This window comes from Trifolium pratense, linkage group LG7 (assembly GCF_020283565.1).
Source record: "Trifolium pratense cultivar HEN17-A07 linkage group LG7, ARS_RC_1.1, whole genome shotgun sequence".
NCBI classification, from domain to species: domain Eukaryota; kingdom Viridiplantae; phylum Streptophyta; class Magnoliopsida; order Fabales; family Fabaceae; genus Trifolium; species Trifolium pratense.
In genome coordinates this window covers 57,528,349-57,549,968 of record NC_060065.1, presented here as the reverse complement: position 1 = coordinate 57,549,968, position 21,620 = coordinate 57,528,349, and the positions used below count along the sequence as shown (strand labels likewise).

Here is a 21,620-nt window from a genome sequence, read left to right as displayed (position 1 = left end):
TTAAGTAGCGGGTTTTTTTTTCCCAAAACGCCCTATTTTTAGACATCCGCTATTTAAGTTGCCGATATGTAAAAATAAGGCGCGCAAGTAACCGGTTGGGTGGCAAAAGTAGCCCTCCATAAAAAATTTCATGAATATTGATGTAATTTCAAGTCATTACCCAAAACACTTAATGGGCCTTGGCCCAAATATGTGACACAACCATGTTTTGAGGACTATTATTTCTTGAGAGTTTTTTTTTTTCTACGAGTTTTTCGTGCGTCTTATTTTTACTCATCTGAGAAATTTGAGAAAAAAATGTGTTTGTTACTTAAATAGCGAATGATGTTTGCGAAAAATGTGTTTTCATCCCCCAATACTCTTTTATCCCTTTTGAATTTACACTTTTATTCTTGCAAATAAAGTTCGGAATATATTTTTTAAAAAAAAAAAAATTGACATTAAAAATGATATTTAAACTAGAAAAATCAAAATACATTCATACAAAGAAAATGTTATCAAAAATTGACAAAGAAACTTTGATTCAATTGGTTGATGATTTCACATGTGGTGGAGCCTAGTTGAAAATGACACAACCCATATTATCATATAAAATGAAAATGACACGACCAATATGAAACGTGACATTAACGATGCACATGGCAAGAACATTCTTCAATGCTTACCACTTGCTATAATACCCATTTCTGAATAATTTGTACTTTGATGAAATTGCAGAAAAAAAAATGATTTTTTGGTATTTGATGAAATCTTGTCTGTTTGTTAAGGATTAGAAATTAGAATATTATCATATGTACTTTTTACTTCCTTAAAACTTTTTCACCCTTATTAACCATGTTAGAAGATTCTACACTTTTCTATATTCAAAATTTTATATATTTAAATGATTACACTAATATACTTGACACAAACTCTTAAAGAAATTAATTTTTTTGTGTAAAAAAAATAAAATCTGACTAAATTATTGCCATGAGGAATAAAACTCGAACGATTCGTTCTAAGGAAAGCTCACTTGAGCCGAAAGAAAATAATATTTAATTAACCTTCAAATGATCCAAATAATAATAGTTTTGGACTCCTTAAGCTAGAAGTTCGATTTCTGACTTCTACATATGAAAAAAGTTTGATTGAAAGAGTGTGTTTTCCCCTATAAAGATTAGTCATATTGCTAACCGCAGTGAAAAGTTTGTAATCATGGTAACCAAAAAAAATAGTATTTTTATTTATTATTATTATTGATTATTGATGTTGATTATTACTAAAATTATTTATTTATAAATATGGTTATTAATTAATTTATCATATGGTGACACTGGCTTATTTGAGGAAAAGAACCATGTTGATTCTGGCTTTTCACATGTCTGCAGCAGAAAGGGTTTTCTAAAGATTGGTTCTTTTTCATTGAATCTCTTACTTTGGAACACTCAATTCAAATGGGGTTGTAAAGTTCATAGACAAGAAAAGGATTAAGAATCATTAGCCATTTGAAGTGTTTGATTTGATGTGATGTTGTCAATGTCTTTGTGTTACCAATCTCAAACATTATTGGGTTGTGTAAGTATTCTTAATCCAAACAACCTTAATCCTAGGTACTACTTGTGTAAGTCAAGATCATTGAAAGTTCTATCTACACCCCCATCTTCAGTTCTATTGAATGCAGATGAAAGTGGTAAATTTTCAAACAAGTTTGATTCCTCAAAAAACCATGTTGATTCTGGAAAGAATGATTCTTTTTCTGTTTCTGTTACTCCTTTTGGTTATCAAGGAACAACTGTTGGAATAATTGGAGGCATGTCTGTTGACGCAACTCTCAATTTTCTAAGAAAACTTGTTGAGTTGAGTTCACAAGATGAACAAAAACCAATTCCATTTTTGCTTTGTTCTGATCCAATTTTGAATAAGGAGCTTCTTTCCTATGAAAGAAGTTTAGAAAGTTTTAAACTTGATTCTACTCAGATTGTGGAGAGTCTTAGAAATAAGAGGGTTTTTCTCGAGAATTCGGGTGCTCGTTGTATAGTTATGCCTTGTAATGTTTCACATTCTTGGTATGAACAAGTATCCAAAGGTTGTTCTGTCCCTTTTCTTCATATGGCTGATTGTGTTGCTAAGGAGCTTAAAGAAGCTAAGTTAAAGCCACTTGAAGCTGGTAGTCCTTTGAGGATTGGTGTGCTTGCAACAAATGCAACTTTAGCAGCTGGTTTTTATAAGGAGAAGCTTCAGAATGAAGTAATTTCCTTAATCTCTTTTATATACTACAACTTGCTAGAGTTGCTTTATAAACTATATTTGGTTTTTTCCACATTAGTTGCTATTTTCTTGGTTCCTTATGACTATCAGAATTGAATAATATCTGCAACATGCTAGAGTTTCAACAGATTTGCATATAATTTTTCTGTTACAAATGACAATAGTATAGTAGGAATTCATTTTTATTTACATGGATCGTTGGAACCTACCATTTATAATGGAAGTGATTATTATAGCTGAGACTTTGCGTAAAAGGGAACTTCAAAGTTTATCTGTTTAGTAAAAGTGATTGTCTAGGACTGTACTTTGTTGCGGTATTGTCAATGACGGATAGCAGAAAATAGTGGTTTGTTCAAATTTCACTATACTACAGTGCTATAGCGCCACAATAACCACTATTTGACAACACTTTATACTGAATAGCGTATCACAGAACAATATCATTTTGTTCGAATTCCGCTACATTATAGCGTTATAGTGCCACTATAGTCGTTACTGGACAACAATGCTTTATTGGGAACTTGGTTTCTGTCTAATAGCTCTACTACATCGGCGGACTGTAATGAGTTACCGCTGGTGCTGAAAATGACTAGTTTTTTTACCTTCCTAATTCCTATATGTTCTTCATATGTACTAGTTGTTTTCTACTTTGTCTGCAAACATTGCAATGCTTATAAAAGTAAGATCATGTTGAATTGTGTTGACAAGCAATGGAGATGTAAATGTGTTGATCTTATTTACTTAACATATATTCAGGGTTTTGAGGTTATCCTGCCTGATAGAGCAACTATGGAGCATACAGTGATACCTGCGATTGAAGCTTTGAGCCGAAAGGACATGGAAGGGGCATGCAATCTATTGAGAATTTCGCTTCAAGTTCTTTTGGTGAGGGCAGTTAATTTTGTTATCCTTGCTTCTGATGAAATGCGGGACGTCTTGCCTCATGACGATCCTCTTCTCAAGAAATGCATCGACCCAATGGATGCCTTAGCGCGATCAACTATCAAATGGGTAAGATCTTCTGGTGATAATACATGAAAAACAATAGAAAACAACGGTTGTATTTCGTTACGTATCAATCAATATTCTTCTGATTTCATTGATATTCTGCATTTTGAACTCATCGATACTGTAACAAGCCAAATATGCATGTTCAAATCAAATTTTTTAGCTTAAAGAATTTTCCATCTTATCTATTCAAATTTCATAAAGGGAGTCCTGGAATCAGCGAACTCATTTTATGATTGTCAAACTAAGTCTAGAAACATTTATTTTAATTCGATAACCTGAAATGACTCATCCACATCACTAGACTACAAAACAGGTTTATCGTGTTCAGGTGAGTCATAGGTTGCCGTTAGTTCTTTTGAACACTCATACTGGAAATTAAATCAAATCAAATTTATTCCATATGATGCACATAGTGCCAAAACATTTCAGAGTAACAGGTATACAAGTCTGTGTACATATATCTGCAAAAAAATAAACTGTAGCATATACCTTACTAAAAAGAAAATACGGAAAACTAAAACGGTAGCATATTCCTCAAAACAAACTATGTCATAATTCTAGTAAAGTAAAACTCCTGAATCTTTCCCCTCATTCCCCTAAAAAAATAACAAAAGTGTCCGCTTGTTCAGTTTGCTGATCGCTATGCTGCAGCGATCCATCTTCTTAAATCCAATCAGCATATTTACCAATGACCTTTTGCATGACCGTTTTGTCGAACTTGGATATACCAGCATAGGGTCCATTCTTATGCAACTTGGTTGTGGGCACGGTGCTACTGCTAGCTGGATCATTTGTAGCAGGAACAGTAGAAGTTTGCACCATCTTGTTTTGTGCAGAAGACGAACCAAAGTTAATTGCAGCAGGAGGACCAGCAGTTTGCATGGTCCTGCATCCTGCATTCTGCACTGTCCCTTGTTCTGCATTCACAAAGTCTGAAGTCAATATTTATTTACATAAACACAGCTCTATATTCTATTGAATCACAAAAACTTTCACTGAAATCATATTGGACCTGAACTAAACTCTTGTTTGGATAAACAACTTAATTAAGTGATTATAGTATAAACACTTATCAAATAAGTCATTGTTAAATAGCAGCTATAGTAGCGCTATACAGCTATAGTGTAGCAGAATTTGGATAAACCGCTATTTAGTACAAAATTTGTCAAATAGCGGCGCAATAGCACTATTGCATAGCATAATATTAACAATCCGCTATTTTATGCTATCTAAATTTGACAACATTGATATAAGTGTTTATATATAAGCTATTTTCGTAGGAAAACATAAAATAAAATCAAAACTATTTTCACATAAGTTATAATCTGTTTTCATAAGCTATCACGGAGACCTTAAAGAAATAAGTGGAAAACAATTTATGAGAACGTCATAAATTGTTTTCATAGACTCTTCCAAACAGTCTCACAAGTACTTATACTAGTGCATAAACTCAAATAAGTCGATTCAAACCGACTCTAATTCATACAGGGGTAAAACTTTCACGATGTATATTATTTTTCCACTTATAAGACTCAAATCTGAGATCATACTTAACAACTAAGCAACCTCCTCTAGACTAGAACCAACTTCATGTGTTTGTCATTTTGAAATATTTTAACAGCATTGCATCCTAGCTAAATTCATTCACATCCCATAACTGATTAAGGAAATTGAAGGATTGGGGTTGTGTGCTGTCAGGAAATAGTGTCTACAGTGTTGTCGGCCCAATAGTGACCGTCAGATTAAGATCGGATGGTCCAAAATTTAATCTCGAATTATCTATTTATATACAAATCAAATCCAACTATAAAATCTGAACCGTCTGATCTTGACCAGACGGTCCAAATGCACTGACTACTTTCAGTCAAACTGCATTGAATCCAAATCCGAAATGGAATCCTCTGCGGTCAATTGCTTCACGCATTCACGACACCGGTGATCGTCCGATCTTAATCAAACGGTTCAAGTATAAACAAAATTTTCTTTTATTTTATAATTTAAAATATAGAGCTTGAATTTAAATCGCCCCATCTTAATCAAACGATCACCGATGTACCAAATGCATGAAGTCGTGAACACTGAACACTTCAATGCTTGACTGCATGGAACCTTGATCCTTGATTAAACTTGTTACATAACTAGATAACATAATAACACAATTACAGAGTCCAAGTAATAATGATAAAAAAAATAAAATAAAAAATCAACAAAAAAAAAAAAAAAAACCATTATTAAACAAGCACAAAATTCATTCACTCAATCAAGCACTGACACAGACACGAACACTGACACGTCAACACATATAATAATTTGAGGAAAATGACATAATTCAGCGTAATCATATGTCAGTGTCGAGACACGCATAATCCAAAAAGAGTGTCTGTGCTTCATAGTTCACGAGATTATGGAAAACCCTTTTCATTCTATTATGAATAAATGAACAAACAACATCAATTAGTGGTGTCAATGCAGTAAAAATCAAGTCTTGATGTAGGATAAACAACTTACGTTGTTGTGGAGTGATGTTGATGATAGCAGAATCATGATGATGAGGAGTTGAATGGATGAAACGACAGTTGTTTCCAAAGTTGCAATGTCTGTTGCTTGAGAACATTCTGCAGAGTCTTGGTGTTTCTCTGATTTCAGAGTAGCCATGTGCATAGTTGCAATTTGCTCCATGAGCACAAGTTCCTTGCATGAATTTTATGCATAGCTGGGTTTTGAACTTTGCAGAGTACCTTTCAGCTTCCATCTTCAATGATTGTTCAGATTCTAACACTGAAATCACTGAATGAATGAAAATCAAAGCAATGCAACAATGGAATTTTGAAGTTGCAGAGACACAGTACAAGGTGGTGAGTGGAGAATGTCTTATATAATGGGCTTTGGGATTTTATTTTAAGGCCCATTTACTACCTTTGACTAAAAAATAATTGACCGGAATAGTTTCGACAAAAAATAAAATTTGACTGAAAAAGTTTGGTCAAAAAAATAAAATTGACTGAATAAAATATATCGTTTTTCCAAATTATACTTTGCGCGTGTTTGGTATTACGGTATGTTGGAGAAAATCGCGTTGGTACCGCGATTTTGTTGAAATTATGAAGTGTAGTTTTTGAAGAATTATGATCACTTGCTATTTTTTTGCCAAATTGATTGTATACCAAACAAGCACTTATGTTAATTAATGTTATTTTCATTAAAAAAGATTAATTAAAGTTTATCCGGAAGGTTAAATGTTTTTGGTCTAAATTATAGACTAAATACATTTGAATTTTTTAATTATTTTGTTTATATTATTTAAGGAAATTATTTTTTAAAAATTATGGTTTACTTTATGAAATTATCTTTTACTAAAAATATGATTAAAAATTGATAAATAAAATAGAGAATCATAATATTAATACTTTTTGACCAAAATAAATAAATTTAATACTTTATTAATATTATTAATTGACATAAAACAAGAGAATTTTTTTGGCTAAAATAACTTATATTGTAGGACGAAGAGAGTAACTTAAAAAAAATAAAAAATCTTTACATGTTTTTACATAGAAAAATGAATATGGCATAGAGATTTGTGTTTTTTACTCAATTTGATTTTTACACTCGTATCCAACCAAATTACACCATAATGTTATTTTTATAAGTTGGTTTCTAAAATGTCTTTAAAAGTTTTACACTATTGTTGTGTAAAAATTAAATCATTTGATTTAAATTAAATTTAAACTAAATGCATTTAATTTTTTATTTATTTATGAGTCTGGAAGGAATTTCTATTCTTCTAATTTATTGGATTGAGATCTCACAATCATATTCTATTATCATATTCTCAAACTAGATGTCATAAATTTGGGGTGAGTTTGATTTTTTGTAAAATAAGAGGCTGAACAAAACATTAGTTATACTGGTTTGATTTTAAAACTAATTTTGAAGCCGAGGGGTAAGAGATTGAACAATTAATATTTTTGTTACTCACTAAACTATGGGACTACATTTTGTCAAATATACAAATTGTTTAAAATACCAAAATAATTTATTATACATCAAACATCGTACAATACAAAAAGTTGTTCAATACCTTAAAATTTGGTCATTCGTTATGTTGTCTTGTGTTGTCTGTATTTATCTTTTACAAATCAAACGGATTACACACATTATCTTATTTTGAGCTAAAAATCGAGACGTCTTGTTTTCAAATTATAGGAGTTCTAACAAACACCAAGCCTAACCCCAGATCTGCAAAGGCCATGATTATTGCTAGCACTGCTATATCAAGAAATGCTACAAGACTCACTACAACTTCCTATATGCCTGAATTTACCATTCTTAAGGCCTTTAATGTTCTTAATCATCCTCCTAAAGCTCCTTTAATTAGAGAGGTGATCTAGGTGCCTGCTATCTTTCTCTTGGACAAAGTGTACACTGATGGAGCTGCACTTGGCTGCCCTGGCCAAACTTTATGTGCTGGTGTGTTTAGAGACTATAATGTTCAATTTCTTGATGGCTTCACTATAAAGTTAGGCATAACTCATGACAAAGGTTAGGTTTAATCAAAGGTTTTAAATTGCGGTCCGCATCCGCAATTGGGGCCGCAGTATTGCTGATGCGGTAGCCTCCGCAACCACACCGCAATTGTGGTGTGATCTTAATTCATGCGTACGACCACATCATAACCGCATCACAACCACATCAGACGTTTTCGACGATGTTCGTTCAAATTTTCTCACAAAAAAATAAAATTTATGAACTTCAAATCCTAATTTGTGTCGGATCTAATGAAAAATCTTACTTTTAATGATCTCTCAACTGCGTATTTTAAGAACATTAGTTTTTATGGAATAAACTAAGACTATGCAATGGTGGATAAATAGTGTAGTTACATAGTAGTATCATTATATATAGTTTGTGAAATTTCAAAATGATTTCACGCCGCATTGCGCGCTGCAGCATCCGCAATGAACGCATTCGCAACAACCACAACCGTTACCGCATCCGCGACCGCAATTTAAAACCTTGGTTTAATCTATGGATTGAAACAGATTCTATGATGGTTATCTTGGCCTACAAATCTCCTTTCATTGTTCCTTAGCACTTAAGAAACAATGGATCAACTGCTTACACCTTTTAATAAACATGAACTTCATCCTCTCATATATTTATTGAAGGCAATTGCTTAGCTGACAATTTAGTTGTGTAGCTTAGTGCCCAAAAATATCATTATAAAAATATCACTAAAATATCATTATAAAAATATCACTGTTCAAATGACTAATCTCTGTTAAAAAAATCTAGTCATCATATAAAATGAATCTTCCGCTTTCGACCATAGTACAAAATTCGATTAAGTTCTTACCAATAGGACCAACAACATATCGGTAGATTACACGGTTATCATCTAAGAGACAAATGCAAAAGTGGAGCCGAAAGATAGTCCTTTGGGCTTTGCGCAAGTGCTTCTCATGTGCACCACTATAACCATTCTGCTCTCGGAAACGTAAGCACAATTTTCCGAAGTAGCTTATATAGTCATGATTCAATTAAGGTCCACTGACTTTTGATTGATTTCTCTTCGGATCTGATTGGAACATTTGAGAAGTAAGAAGACTTTGGCGGGCGATTCATAATTGGTCTTTGCGATGTTTGGATTCCGATTGCAAGTTACAGCAACTTTTAAATAAATCAATTTAAATTTGTCTTGACTAAGAGGGCTAGTTTCAAACGAAAATGCAAAGAATGAAGATAACATTAGAAAATAGCAAATCAGAGAGAAAGAATGAGAAAACAAGGTTGGTATTTTATCCTTTTCTTTTGAAAAAAGAAAAGCCTCAATTTATGAGCGAGATACTGCAGGAGATATAATCTATTGGACTACCATATAACTGGTTCTCAAAGTATCAGATAATCTATTGAAGCTTCTTTATTCCGGGAAATGAAGGCAATACTGCTATAAGTGCGTCACCATAACCAACAGGATCTGTCAAGACGACACAAACACACACAGAAAGTGATGAACATATTCAACACAAGACTCTCCATCAGGTTTAAACGATGAACGGGAAAAAAAATATTGAGGTAACTAACTAACCGCCATCCTCTCTTAGAATCTTGATGACCTCCCCGGACACGTCAGACTGGAAAAAAATTTGAAGGAAAAAGAAAACTACGATTAGCATTGTAATAGTAACTATAGTAAATGGTGTATGTATGATGATGGAAATTTGGAATATCTGGGGGACATTTTTAATACACAAACCTCAATTGGCAGCTGCCCACCAAGCTGTTCAATGTAACAAACCACTTGCCCCTCCTTAACTATTTGCATCTGTCAAAAAATTGATACTATCAAAAACTATTTTTGGAAATTGTAGATTTCTCCACATTCATAAGGGGTGAATGTGTAAGGTACTAAGATAACAAGATTTCAGTTTTCTGTCTGAAAAAGAAAAATGCGAACGAAAGGCCTTGAAGTGTACCTCTTGACATGAAGGACGACCACGTTTTCCCTTTATCGTTCGAGATCTTCTGAAGAAACCCACCTGCTCTACGGTTTTAGAGTACATTATTGAAAGGAATGTAAAATACTATTTGTTTTAGATTCTTACCCTTGGAGATTGAATTATCACCAACCCTTCATCAGCAGCTTTGTCCAGGAATGCCTGGATAGACACTGAAAAAGGTTCTGGCTTCGAGAAGGCCAATGATGTCGGTATAGAAACTGATCCATTTAGTTTAGGTGCTTCTGCAGTTGCATTTGTACTTATAGGAGCAAGAGTTGGAGGAGGAGGAAGGGTTTTAGTTTTTTCAGTCAAATCCCTCACTACACGCAGGTGAAAACCATCGAGCTGGTATCATTTGTAGGTTGGGCAGATGGCAATGAAGAAGAAACAACAAAAAGAAGCAAGGATTAAAAGAGTAGCTAATTAATGGCCTTATGAGAGAGAATGTAAAAAATATTGTGCTTATGAAGAAAATAAAATTAATAGGTCAGCATGATAGCTTACTTTTAATTCTAGCTCTGCAATTGAATCTGTGTCACATAAGTTAGTGAGCAAGAATTCCACCTGCAAAGAGATTGAAGTAATATATGTTTTAAAATTTCAGAACAAGAATCACCGATCTGGTTCAATAGAAATCAGGCCAAACCAACAAGTTAATAGATGAAGACTGTATAATAATGCCATCGTCAATTAGGATTTTTGTTTTTTTATATCCTGAATTGATGATTGCTGGTGACAACTGAGAAAAGAATATATGATGACATTTCCTATGCACGAACCTCTTTAAAATTGGGTTGGCTTGTCAAGCTGGAAGATTTAATCTCTTCAGAAGCATCTTCTGACCTTGAAAAAGCTGTTATATCATCAGAAGAGGTATGTCATTAGAAGCTAGACGAACGGATACACACACATACACTATCATGCACACATAGTATCACATCAACGTAGTTGTTAAAACTCATCAGATCATTTCAGCAATCCTAAATAGGTCATAAATAATGCACTAGAAATCGTGGATGGTAGGAACTTTTCAATAGGCTTAAAGAAATTGAGTAACAAAGCAATGAAATTTCTATAGTTTATACAATAAAATGATTTGTGAATATCAAAGTATACAGAACTTACATAGGATCTCTGACGATTGGCCATCGGACAAGTTTAAAGGTCTAACCGTCTGCTGTGACGTAACCAAACTAGTGTACTTCTGTGACTTCCTACTGGTCCAACTTCTAGTACCAAACTTTTCTGAAAGCCAAACTCTTTTTTGACCAAAGTGCAAGTTCAATACTTTAACATGTTGTGTCCCTAAGCTACCTGTGATACAATTAATGACACAAATAACCATTCAAAGGTCTAAGAACAAACTTCATACTTTAACCATTTGCATAGACAATACCAATTTTAAGACAACATAATGACTCTCAAAGGTAGAAAAAAGGAAATTAAAGAGTTGCTTTTAAATGTTACCAAGGTTGAAACTCATTATGCTGCTGAACCTAATATGTAATGAAATAAACACTTGCGTAAGCGCTTCGAATAGCCTATGATATATTCGTAAGGTTGTTTTCAGTTTATTTTCAAATAAGCTCCCAAACTTATATATATATAGCTTAAAGTGCTTATCCGATGTTTCCCCTCATTTTCTTCAATCGTAAAACAACTTATACATAAGCATTTATATGATAAACCATTAATTAACCAGGTTCTGAAACACCTCCATAAATGTCCCTAGGGTTTAGGTTGGAGATTACTATGTGCTTGACCAATCATGTGAATTTTTTGAGTTTAATGAACATGCACCGACAGTCCGATACAGTGTAAAATTTACACTGTCATCCAATAAGAAACCATCAATCTGTCATGCCATACAATTAATCTTAAAATACTTTTGTGATCTGGCAAAATACAAGATACTCATTGGATGTCGGTGTAAAATTATACTACACTCGGGGCATCTTCTATTTTCTCTTGAATTTTTGTCACCGGTTTTAGTGAAAATCTAGTTAATTTATAATCAATTTGCACTCATCCAATAATCCAAATTTAATATAACACAAATATAACATGATTAAACCAACAAACCAATACATGCATCCAAATATAACATTAATCCATCTTAACAACAATTAAGTATACGGTTACAAATGCATGCAGAACATACAATTCAAATAAAATAAAATAAAAAAATAATCATTCTTATTGTTTTCAAATTATAATAAAATAGAAATTGCACTAATAATCATAATCGGAAAATAAAGAAGAAGAAGGAATTAGACAAACATGAAGCCATCGGAAGAGTAAAGAGGAATTGCTAAATATGACGTAAGTCTCTGATATTACTGAACAACTCTCTGTTTGTTTTGTTTGTTTCAGAGAGAAAGAGTGTGTGCTGTTGACAGTTACAAGTTATGGGCTTTTTCGACTTTTCCTTGTTCTACTTTTAGATTTTTATTCAATACTAGATGGTTATACATTTTTTTTTTTTTTATAAAGATGATTATAAATTTTTGGTTGGATACTTTTTATATAAATATATCTTATTTTCCTATTTATTTCAACAACTTCATCTATTTTTTAGATAATTTGTTGCGAATAACTTGATCCAATTTTAACTATATATACAGAGTATAGTAACAACATATATCTTTTTGTAAATGCAGAGAAATTTGAAGATAGCTAGAGAATTAATTATGGATCAATTTTCGTGCAGACAACGTATCAATGAAAACACAAATAACAATGGTCAATTAAAAGGGTGGACATGGGATGAAGATAAAGGATTTGAGGAGAACTTATTAGAATATTTAGACAAGATGATACTCGAGGGCCAATTGGACGAACCCGTTGCTCTTGTTCCGGAACGAACAACGGTCGAAGTTAAAGAGCATAATCAGATGATGATTGAGGAAGGTTATTTCGAGGTGCCAACATACTTAGATGATTGTGTTTCAAAAGACAATGCTTCAATGGATGAAAACAAAGTTCTTTCTCTCAAGAATAATACCAACAAAGTGATTTGAATTTTTTTTTCCTTCATGTGTGTGTGTGTGTCTGTGATGAGAATTATATTTTCTAAAAAGAGGGATCAATAAATATTTTATATGAACGACATTAACTATTTTTTTGAAAGGGACATCATATTTATTTTCTCAATCTTTTCTTTCTGATTTGATTAAATAATTATCATTTTGATGATTTGCTAGATTTATAATTATCAGTTTTTAATTGTTTAAACTGTGCAATGTAATTTGATGGTGTTTAATTGTTGTATGAAATCTTTCATATTAAAATCGATGGTGCCTATCAATTATTGCACATAATTTTAATCACAATTGATATACTTGCCATAGTGGTTGAAAATTTTGCCTTGCACTGAAGGGTCCCGGGTTCGAATTCTAGTCAAGACAAAATTGTATTATTTTTAAATAAAAATTGCAAGATAAAAGTGGAGGGAAAACAAATTAGGTTTAGGGTTTGCTTGTGTATACAAGCTTATATTATAAGAGATATTATGGTATAAAAAAAAGTTTAATTGATATGCATCGACGGTGTAAAATAGTTTTGCACAATCGTCCAATAAACAAACATTATTTTGCCATGTCATGTCAAGAAAGTGGGGCGGAGTGGGGTGATGTGACGGAAAACATGATTGATATTGATTGACAGTGTAAAATTATTTTACATCGTCGGTGTATATCAATTAAATCCGAAAAAAAAACTTCATTAGATGGTTTTTCTTTTAGATTTAAATATATATTTTTTGTTACATGAAGAAGACGAATATTAAAAGATGAATATTTAAATAATAAAGAAAAAAATTATTTGTGTTAAAAATAAGGGAAGAAATAAGGTAACTAAGGTTCACTGGGTGCATTTTTTATTAAAGTCATTAATCACCATCTCAGTATCTCACGGTTAATATTAATTATTCTCATTTCTTATATTAATAAAGTGGAATTTACCAAAAAATAAGTGTTCTCACCAGACCTCCTATCTCTATAAATAACTGCATAATAAAATTGTGATTGAAGACATGTATAAAAATGTGTTTAACGTGTTGTACCAAAAAAAAAAGTGTTTAACGTGTATTTTTTAAATATCTATAAGGTACAAAAGATTAAAAAAAAAAAAATGTGAGAGATAGAGATAAATATATATTACACAGTGTCAATATTTTAATGTTCAAACAATAAATACTCGTTGCCAAAAAAAAAAAGCAAAAAAATTATCTATAAGTAAGTTTGTTTCTCGGACCAGACACATGAGGTGGGATAACCACCCCTCCAACTTAAATTTTTCATAAGCAAGAGTGTCACTTCAACATCTAACTACTTACTTAAATGATTCAAATCCCTTAACATTTGAACCGATGAATTAGCAGAGATTAATCAATCCTACATGGCAATGAAAACTTTGTATTTATAAATTACAACATGATGATAACCCAAAAAGTGGTTATTTTCTCTTATCTTTAATCCTAAAGGAGTGTTCATGGATTGATTTATTTGACATAAGATAAAATTCAAATGAACATTGTAATATGCATAAGTCAAAATTCAAATTCAGAATTTCTCACATATTGGTGAAATTCTAGTCACGGAATTACTTGAGAAAAAAATTCAAAACAAAATTTATTGAATTGTTTTAGTTTTAAAAAATATTAAGCAAATCCAAAGAAGCAATTCTTTGATCAGATTAGTTTGTTTGAAATCCTTTATTAATTTTTTAAAAAAATATTATCCTTGTTCATGATCATTTAGTACAGATTTTATGACTACAAGTTGAAAAGATTATTTATTCAACTAAATAAAATAAAAATAGGGAAATAAATCAAACTTAAATATTAATATTATTCTTATTTAATATTTAGCTACTACTATTGTTAAAAAAGTGAAATTCAAATTGCTTCGATCGATAAAATTTCCTTAACTCCGGCCTTGTAGTACCTCACTATCCTCTGTTGGTATATTGAAAAAATATGATGCAATCAAAGAAAACATTGATAATCAATTTAATTCAAAAGTTTAAAGTGAAGCAAACTACTAGTGGTGAGGGCCGAGAGGTTTGGATAATATTTTAGAGGTCCTGAGTTCGATAAAAAAAAAAAGTGAAGCAAACTCATTTATCATGTCAATTTGATTTGATAAACTCCCACATAATCCAGCTTTAAATTTGACATATCTCTAAACCAACAATGAATGTCATTGATAACTTCAATTTGTTCTTCCAAGAATAAAATGACCAAGTAAACATTCACCATTGTACACAAAATCGACTCCAACTAGCAAAACATTTCATTAGCATCATCATCTTCAAACTAGCAAACTTTGCGGAGGCTAATACCATAATCATGTACATTCTATGTATAGTTCTAGAAAAATAATCCCTAATCCTCATTGCCATGTTGCTTGAAGCACTACATCCAAAGAGAATTCAATGTTGCTATCCTCTTCTGCTCCGGCTACCAGGACTAGCTACACGCTTCGAACCAAGAGATTCACTTGAACCCTGCGAGTTTCTCTGACCAGGAGAGGAACTTCCTCGATGCATAGGAGATGCAACTTGACGAGGAGATGCAGCTTGACGGGGAGATCCTAAACTTGCTTCACTCCCTCTAGACGTAGACGCCTCCACCTGCAGACTCTTGGCTTCTTCATTCAGAACTGCTAACTGTAAGTCAAAAATATAAGTGCAACAATTAGTGAAGATGATTGAACGAATGTTGAATAGCATTGGTAGACAAAGAAATCTCAAAATTGCTGGGTCATCAAATAACTTGTGAGCACGCTTAGGAAGCAATTACATCTAAAGTTACATACAACATGATAGAAGAGGGTAGCAAAGTTTGTTCTGAGTCTAAATTAGGGATTTTTGTTAAAAAGAAATATTAATCAGACCTCCTTTAAGAAACTGACAATATGGTCAAGGAAAATCAATTATGATGCAACTTAAAAAAGTGGATATATACCCGAATTTCATTCTCTCTCAGTCGATCTTGAAGTGCGTTTATTGCAGGACTTAAACTGTGTCAAAAAGTAGTAATTCTTTAATGAACAAGAACAAACAAAGAAAAGGAGAAGGGATAAAACAAATGGGCATCTTGCTCTGACCAATATTCAATCAACTTGCACAAGGAAGCCTGATAAGTTGAAGTGTGGTGTATGAAAGCGAGTGGATGCGCTTTCCCATCCCTACAAATTACAAACAAATGACATAGGAAATTAGAAACGCTTCAATAAGGATGATATCAAACTCAATAAATTCAATGCTTCAATCGTACGCAGAGTGTTTCAATAAAATTTCATATATGTACCAAGAATAAGTGTATATAGTTTATGAAATATCACCTTGTATTTTGTAAGATGGCTTGATTATATGCAGTCCGCTCCTCTTCAAATAGTACATGTTGCAGATCCGTGTATGATGATAGTGGTGTATCAAGGTTGATAAGAGACATGGATGGCGTCACATAAAGGGGAATTTCTTTTCTTACATACTCTGCACCACTGCCACCAAATATGTCATTTATTAAAACCCAAAATTGAGAAACTATCTTGTCAGCCACAAAAAAGATTAGACATGGTATACCTGTGAACAATCATTAAAAAATGAAGACAGAAAAATGCAATTCTTATTTTTATATTAACAGGTTTTTTCTATAGTAATAACTTCCATTTATCATTCAAAATTTAACTAACAAATATGTTGAGAAGCATCCACAGAATACCTGTCTCCCAGCACAATTATATTTCTTAATGGAAAATTTATATTATATCTTGTAATTATAGGCATGTCATAAATACTTGGTGGAACAATGGAACTGTGCTAAGGGAAGCTTCATAAGCAAAGGCAGCAGAATCATAATGAGGAGCATTCAAGGGAAGCTTTTTTAAGACACATTAAAGATTATGTGCATACACATATGACAATTATTGTTTACAATAAAAATGGATATCAGGGCCCTCCCGTTACTCTTCCTAATTTGTCTCCAATAGCAAATACATTGCAGCTATTGAGACCTGTATCACCTAGTCACCTGGGTTGAGATTTAGATACGAAACAACAGCCACTATGCTCCCTTATGTGCAAGGGGACAAGATGAATCCAAATCCAAAAAACAGGCCTAAATTGTCGGTTGATAAGCAACAAAGTGTTCAAGTACATATCTATATTCTATACCTCATGTCCAAATTTGAACGGTGCATAGCTTCCTGCATACTTTCTGACATATCCATGGGATCATCAACTATGGTGGTGTCTGAATTGTTGAGATTATAGTTTTCTCCATCTTTTACACCCCCTAGATAGCTTGCATCGGCATTAGCAAAGAAATTCCCCAATTCTGAAGATCTTCCACCAACCTAGAAAAACTTATAATTTTAATTACATAATTTAAAATATAAAAAATAAAAAACGCACACACGCACAAAACAAATTATCTTTATCCTGGACAGAAACAACCAATTACAATTATACTGGTGGGACAGCCTTAAGGGACTGAACTCATTTCCACAAGATCAACCTCACCGTATCAACAAAAAGAAGCATACAAAAGCCAGTATAATAAGAAAGAATTACACTAAACTTTAAGAACTTTCACTCAGAATATTTAGATTGAAAATAAACATTCAGGTCTTACAGCATCTATAAGCTACATCATGTTCAGTAATTCTGCGCTGGACTGTAATCTACATTTTTAAACTGTTGACTATTCTTCAACCACAAAATGCAACACAGTGGGTGTTAAATCTATTTCATATAAAGATAAGTATACCTTACTAGCACCGGTACTTCTCGAATCGCCTGTGTCCTTCTCTGGGCTATCTTCCTTGAAGTAACCATATCTTGTTGATACATTCTCTGAGGAACTTGGTGATGCATCTATATGAATAATGGAGCTTTTATTTACAGGAGACAGAGGTATGGGTCTTGACATGTTATTCTGCTTCCCATCAGATGACTGGAAAGCAATTACTTGAATTCTTCCTACCTGAATACAGTTCAAAGCTATTTGTTGTTAAACTTGATGAGAATATAAAATACAAGACGTCTCACAATGATCATGTGTTCAAGACCAACCTTGTTGGCATCTTCGTTGTAACAAGAAAAAATCAACCCAATAAACCCAGAATCAAGAAGTTGATACATTGCCTGAGTCCGCACATCTACAAAGTAGTGAAGATGTTAATTATATACTGTTGTTTTGAATTTTTTTTTAAAAAAATGAAGGAAGAAAAAATCTTTGCTATACTCTTCCTACTCCAACTCTATAACAAGCATAATGTCAGAAGCTATTACAGTGTTACATGTATGCAGACAGATCCAAAACTTTTGAGGGATAGGAGGTGCCACTAAAATTTTAGAGGACATGCATCCATATGAATAGCGAGAAGATACTTGCAAAATTAAACTTGAAGTCTGATAAAAAGCCTTTCAGATCTAATTCATGGAGGCCTCTGAGTAATTTACTATTCACATATGATCAGAACTCCAAAACTATGTCACAAAAACCTCATACATTTTCTATGTCTAACATCAGTAAATGTTATATCCTACCTTAGATACAGAAGTGAAGTATAAATAGCAGATATAGGAAAATGATAGTTGCTCATGCTGTGTGAGGTATGTGCTCAAGTTGAGCCATTCAGAGAAGTTACAGAAGAACCCAGAGTATTCTTCTGTGGTTTGTGGAGAGGTATCTGAGGTGCATGTGAATAAGTAGCCACATGTAACACGATTAAGCACCATACTTACTATCAGTCACAGACATAAATACTTTGTTTCAATGAAATAACACTTACTTCCTCCGTCCCAAATTATAAGAGAAAAAAGCTCATTTTTTTTGTCACAAATTATAAGGGAGAAAGTCATTTTCAAGAATGTTTTTCCCTTATTCTCATAAAATTAAATGCAAATTGCATTTAATTTTCTTTCTCTACCCTTTTCTCAATAAACAACAACCAATAAAAATTGTTTTTACATCTTCCTATGCAACTTATTCCAAGGAAAACCCACAAAAACATATTTCAAATTCTCATATTTTACTTTTTCTTAATAAGTGTGATTTTTTTATTTTCTCTTATAATTCGGGACGGAGGGAGTATAATAGATAGATAATAGAAAATGTGCAGTCTTCATATAATTTCTGTTAGAATTAAGTAAATCCATAGATATTTTCCTAGACTTTACAAGTTCCTGGACTGATTGTTAATATTCCTAGAGTTTACAACTTCCTAGGATTGGTGCTTATTCATTATACATTCAATGCATTTATTGTAACACCATTATAAATACAAGTTGTGTGATCTAAGCATAGACACACAGAATTACATAAAATTATATGGTATCAGTAGTGGTTAATCCTAGGACTGCTCTACATTTTTTTTCTTTTCCTTCTTGAGTGTGTTACATTTGCTTTGTGCGTGTTTTAAACACTTTCCGGCTGTGCCATAACCAGCTGCTGCTTTTCCGGTGCGACCCTTATGGAAAATAACATGTGCATCAGCCACACATGACAGGTAGCCATCTTTGTTAGTAAGTAAGTTCAATGTGTATAGTGGCTATTGCAGCTCTATAGCCCTGTGGTCCGTGATTCACAACATTGAGTAACTTAGCTAGAGAGGGTGAGATAATAGAATTTAAATAATAGCTAGGAAAGGTTAGACAGATTTGCATTGGTTTTGGATACAAATTTAGAGTGGGAGAAATCCGGTCTCGCAAGTACTTTGGATGTAATAAAGTTTGCTATCAATAAACACCATTTTCTTCTATATTTTGATCTAACGCCTATCACCAATCCTCACCATTCTCAAGTCCATGCTAACAATATCCTCTATCAGAGATAAGAAAAAATACCACATAACATCATCCATTTCACAAATGCCAACACGTTATAACCCAATTCCCCACTCGAAGCACTAACAAATTAAACAATAAAACATTCAAATGATAAGCAAAAGACAAGATCAAAACAACAAAAAATGGTTCACCCAAAAGTACTTACCAACATGCGAAGGCAGAACAGTAATATGAGGATGTGAATGGTACCAACCAATCACCCTTGTTGTTCTTCCAGTTGCAACAGTCATTCTGTGCTATGTAGTTAAAGACACAAACAAAACAACTATTGCAATCTTTATATCACTAACAAATACACCAAAACAAATAAAAGATATCACCAAGAACAACATATAATCAAAAGTGCAAAGGGTTGCCAAGTTAAACCAATGCATTAAACACATAGATAAGAATAACATGACATGCCCTGATGTTCATAAGTTGTTTTCAGCTTAATTTTATAGGGTCTCCAAGATAGCTTATGAAAACTAGCTTATACAAAGAAGAAAAAAAACTTCATTTCATCTTTTGTTATATAAATAGCTTATACATAAGCACTTATGCTAATAAGCTGGAAATTAAGCAGATTATACAAACAAGTCCGATGCAAAAATTGAATTAAAAATGAAATTTAGATCTATCTGATATGCAATAACACAATTAACAAGAAAAAAAGGATATATCAGCAAGAGCTGAAGCAGCAGCTAACTGTTCAGGGTTAGTTTCAACACGATCTTTTCTACGATCAGACCTTGTTTGAGGAGAAGCACCCCATATCAATGCAGTCACACTCCCATTTTTCGAATGCTAAATCAAAAATTCAATTTTTCAACATTGTGAAACAAATTGGGGAAAAAATGAAATCAAGAAATCAAGAAATTGAGATTATACCTGTATATCGCCAAGAAGAAGACCCATAATTTCTTCGGTTTCGGTAGAAAATGCATGAGTTGCGCATGTTAACCAAACTTCTTCAGAAATTTTCACGCTCGTTAGAGACATTTTCGCTCTGAAATTTGAAAAACCCTAAAAACCCTTTTTTTATTTATAATTTCATTCAATTCGATTTGTTTCGTTGTTTTTGATGTTTGTTTGTTTCTCTTTCGCTTCGTTCCTCAACCTCAACTGTCAAATAAATCCAACAACCCCAATTAGTAGTATTTACTATTGTTCTATCTACTTAATTAATTATTAATCCTTACCCTAATTACCTTCATTAGTCCGTAGAACACACTATATTTTAGATTTGAATTTGGGACTTTGCAATTTTGTTTGTGAATTTTGTGTGATAATTAAAAAAAAAAATTAAGCATTTCGAACAATAATATATCGTACCGACCAATCGTTAATTGATTTAGTGGTTTTAAAACCACTTGATACCATATTTGAATGATTATGAGTTTGATGAAATTATGGTCTGTGACTACAATTTTGACGAAAAGAATTCAACGCATTAAGGTTGCACATTAAATTCTTGCAATTATAGTTTCTCTCATTTAATATGTGTTCTTATGACACGCGAAAATTAGATTTTTACCTTTAAGATTCAACATAGACTTTGCAATGAGTGTTCTTGTGACACAAGAAAATCATGGTGTCACTATTTTAAACTAATTGTTACTTGAAATATTAAGTACACATTTGCTTACTTTACTCATTTCAATGAATTATCACATGAAGCTAAATATTTAACCACCATAAATGTTTGGTGGACAACCTATACATCTCCCATAGAGATAGATATAAAAAGAATGGTGTGATGGATGTAATAGGTTGGTAATGTGATAGAATGAGAGTGAAGGATAACATAAGGTGTTAAATGAGGGATTCAAATTATGTGAAGTCAACACCGATGATTGCACTCAGTCATCAAGTGATCGAGATCGTTGGATTAATCTTAGATGATTTATATTTCAAGGTTAGAAATTTTTATATTTTAAAAAATCAAAACTACATTAAAACCTGATTGCATGAAAGTCGAGAAGTAGAGGAAGAGAGAAAGGACAACAAACACAAAGGCATAGA

General features: G+C 32.6%; 4 protein-coding genes across 5 annotated transcripts; 1 reads left to right on the top strand and 3 right to left on the bottom strand.

Annotated features, from left to right (window-relative positions):
* The first annotated feature begins 1,294 nt into the window (after positions 1-1,294).
* On the top strand, positions 1,295-3,427 carry LOC123897752 (broad specificity amino-acid racemase RacX-like). Its single transcript, XM_045948501.1, has 2 exons — positions 1,295-2,226; positions 3,004-3,427. Exons 1-2 carry the CDS (start codon positions 1,507-1,509, stop codon positions 3,283-3,285), a joined length of 1,002 nt encoding a protein of 333 aa, XP_045804457.1. The 5' UTR covers positions 1,295-1,506; the 3' UTR covers positions 3,286-3,427.
* Positions 3,428-3,921: 494 nt separating this feature from the next.
* On the bottom strand, positions 3,922-6,010 carry LOC123896696 (mRNA decay activator protein ZFP36-like). The gene is made up of 2 exons (XM_045947054.1): positions 5,767-6,010; positions 3,922-4,175 (listed from the first exon to the last, which is right to left on the bottom strand). The coding sequence occupies exons 1-2, from the start codon at positions 6,008-6,010 to the stop codon at positions 3,922-3,924; spliced, it is 498 nt and encodes a 165-aa protein (XP_045803010.1).
* A 2,985-nt stretch (positions 6,011-8,995) lies between these two features.
* Positions 8,996-12,215, bottom strand: LOC123897751 (biotin carboxyl carrier protein of acetyl-CoA carboxylase). 2 transcript variants are annotated; one of them, XM_045948500.1, is made up of 9 exons: positions 12,039-12,215; positions 10,884-11,072; positions 10,538-10,611; positions 10,263-10,322; positions 9,864-10,103; positions 9,735-9,797; positions 9,515-9,583; positions 9,347-9,392; positions 8,996-9,235 (listed from the first exon to the last, which is right to left on the bottom strand). In XM_045948500.1, exons 1-9 carry the CDS (start codon positions 12,046-12,048, stop codon positions 9,165-9,167), a joined length of 822 nt encoding a protein of 273 aa, XP_045804456.1. In that variant the 5' UTR covers positions 12,049-12,215; the 3' UTR covers positions 8,996-9,164. The 2 variants fall into 2 exon arrangements, with proteins under 2 accessions (XP_045804456.1, XP_045804455.1); XM_045948499.1 differs by lacking the exon at positions 12,039-12,215 and having other exon boundaries at positions 10,884-11,118.
* Positions 12,216-14,917: 2,702 nt separating this feature from the next.
* On the bottom strand, positions 14,918-20,741 carry LOC123898870. Its single transcript, XM_045949892.1, has 10 exons — positions 20,487-20,741; positions 20,277-20,402; positions 19,762-19,849; positions 17,838-17,923; positions 17,533-17,748; positions 16,938-17,119; positions 16,106-16,264; positions 15,869-15,949; positions 15,727-15,781; positions 14,918-15,428 (listed from the first exon to the last, which is right to left on the bottom strand). The coding sequence occupies exons 1-10, from the start codon at positions 20,595-20,597 to the stop codon at positions 15,201-15,203; spliced, it is 1,332 nt and encodes a 443-aa protein (XP_045805848.1). The 5' UTR covers positions 20,598-20,741; the 3' UTR covers positions 14,918-15,200.
* Between the last annotated feature and the right edge of the window lie 879 nt (positions 20,742-21,620).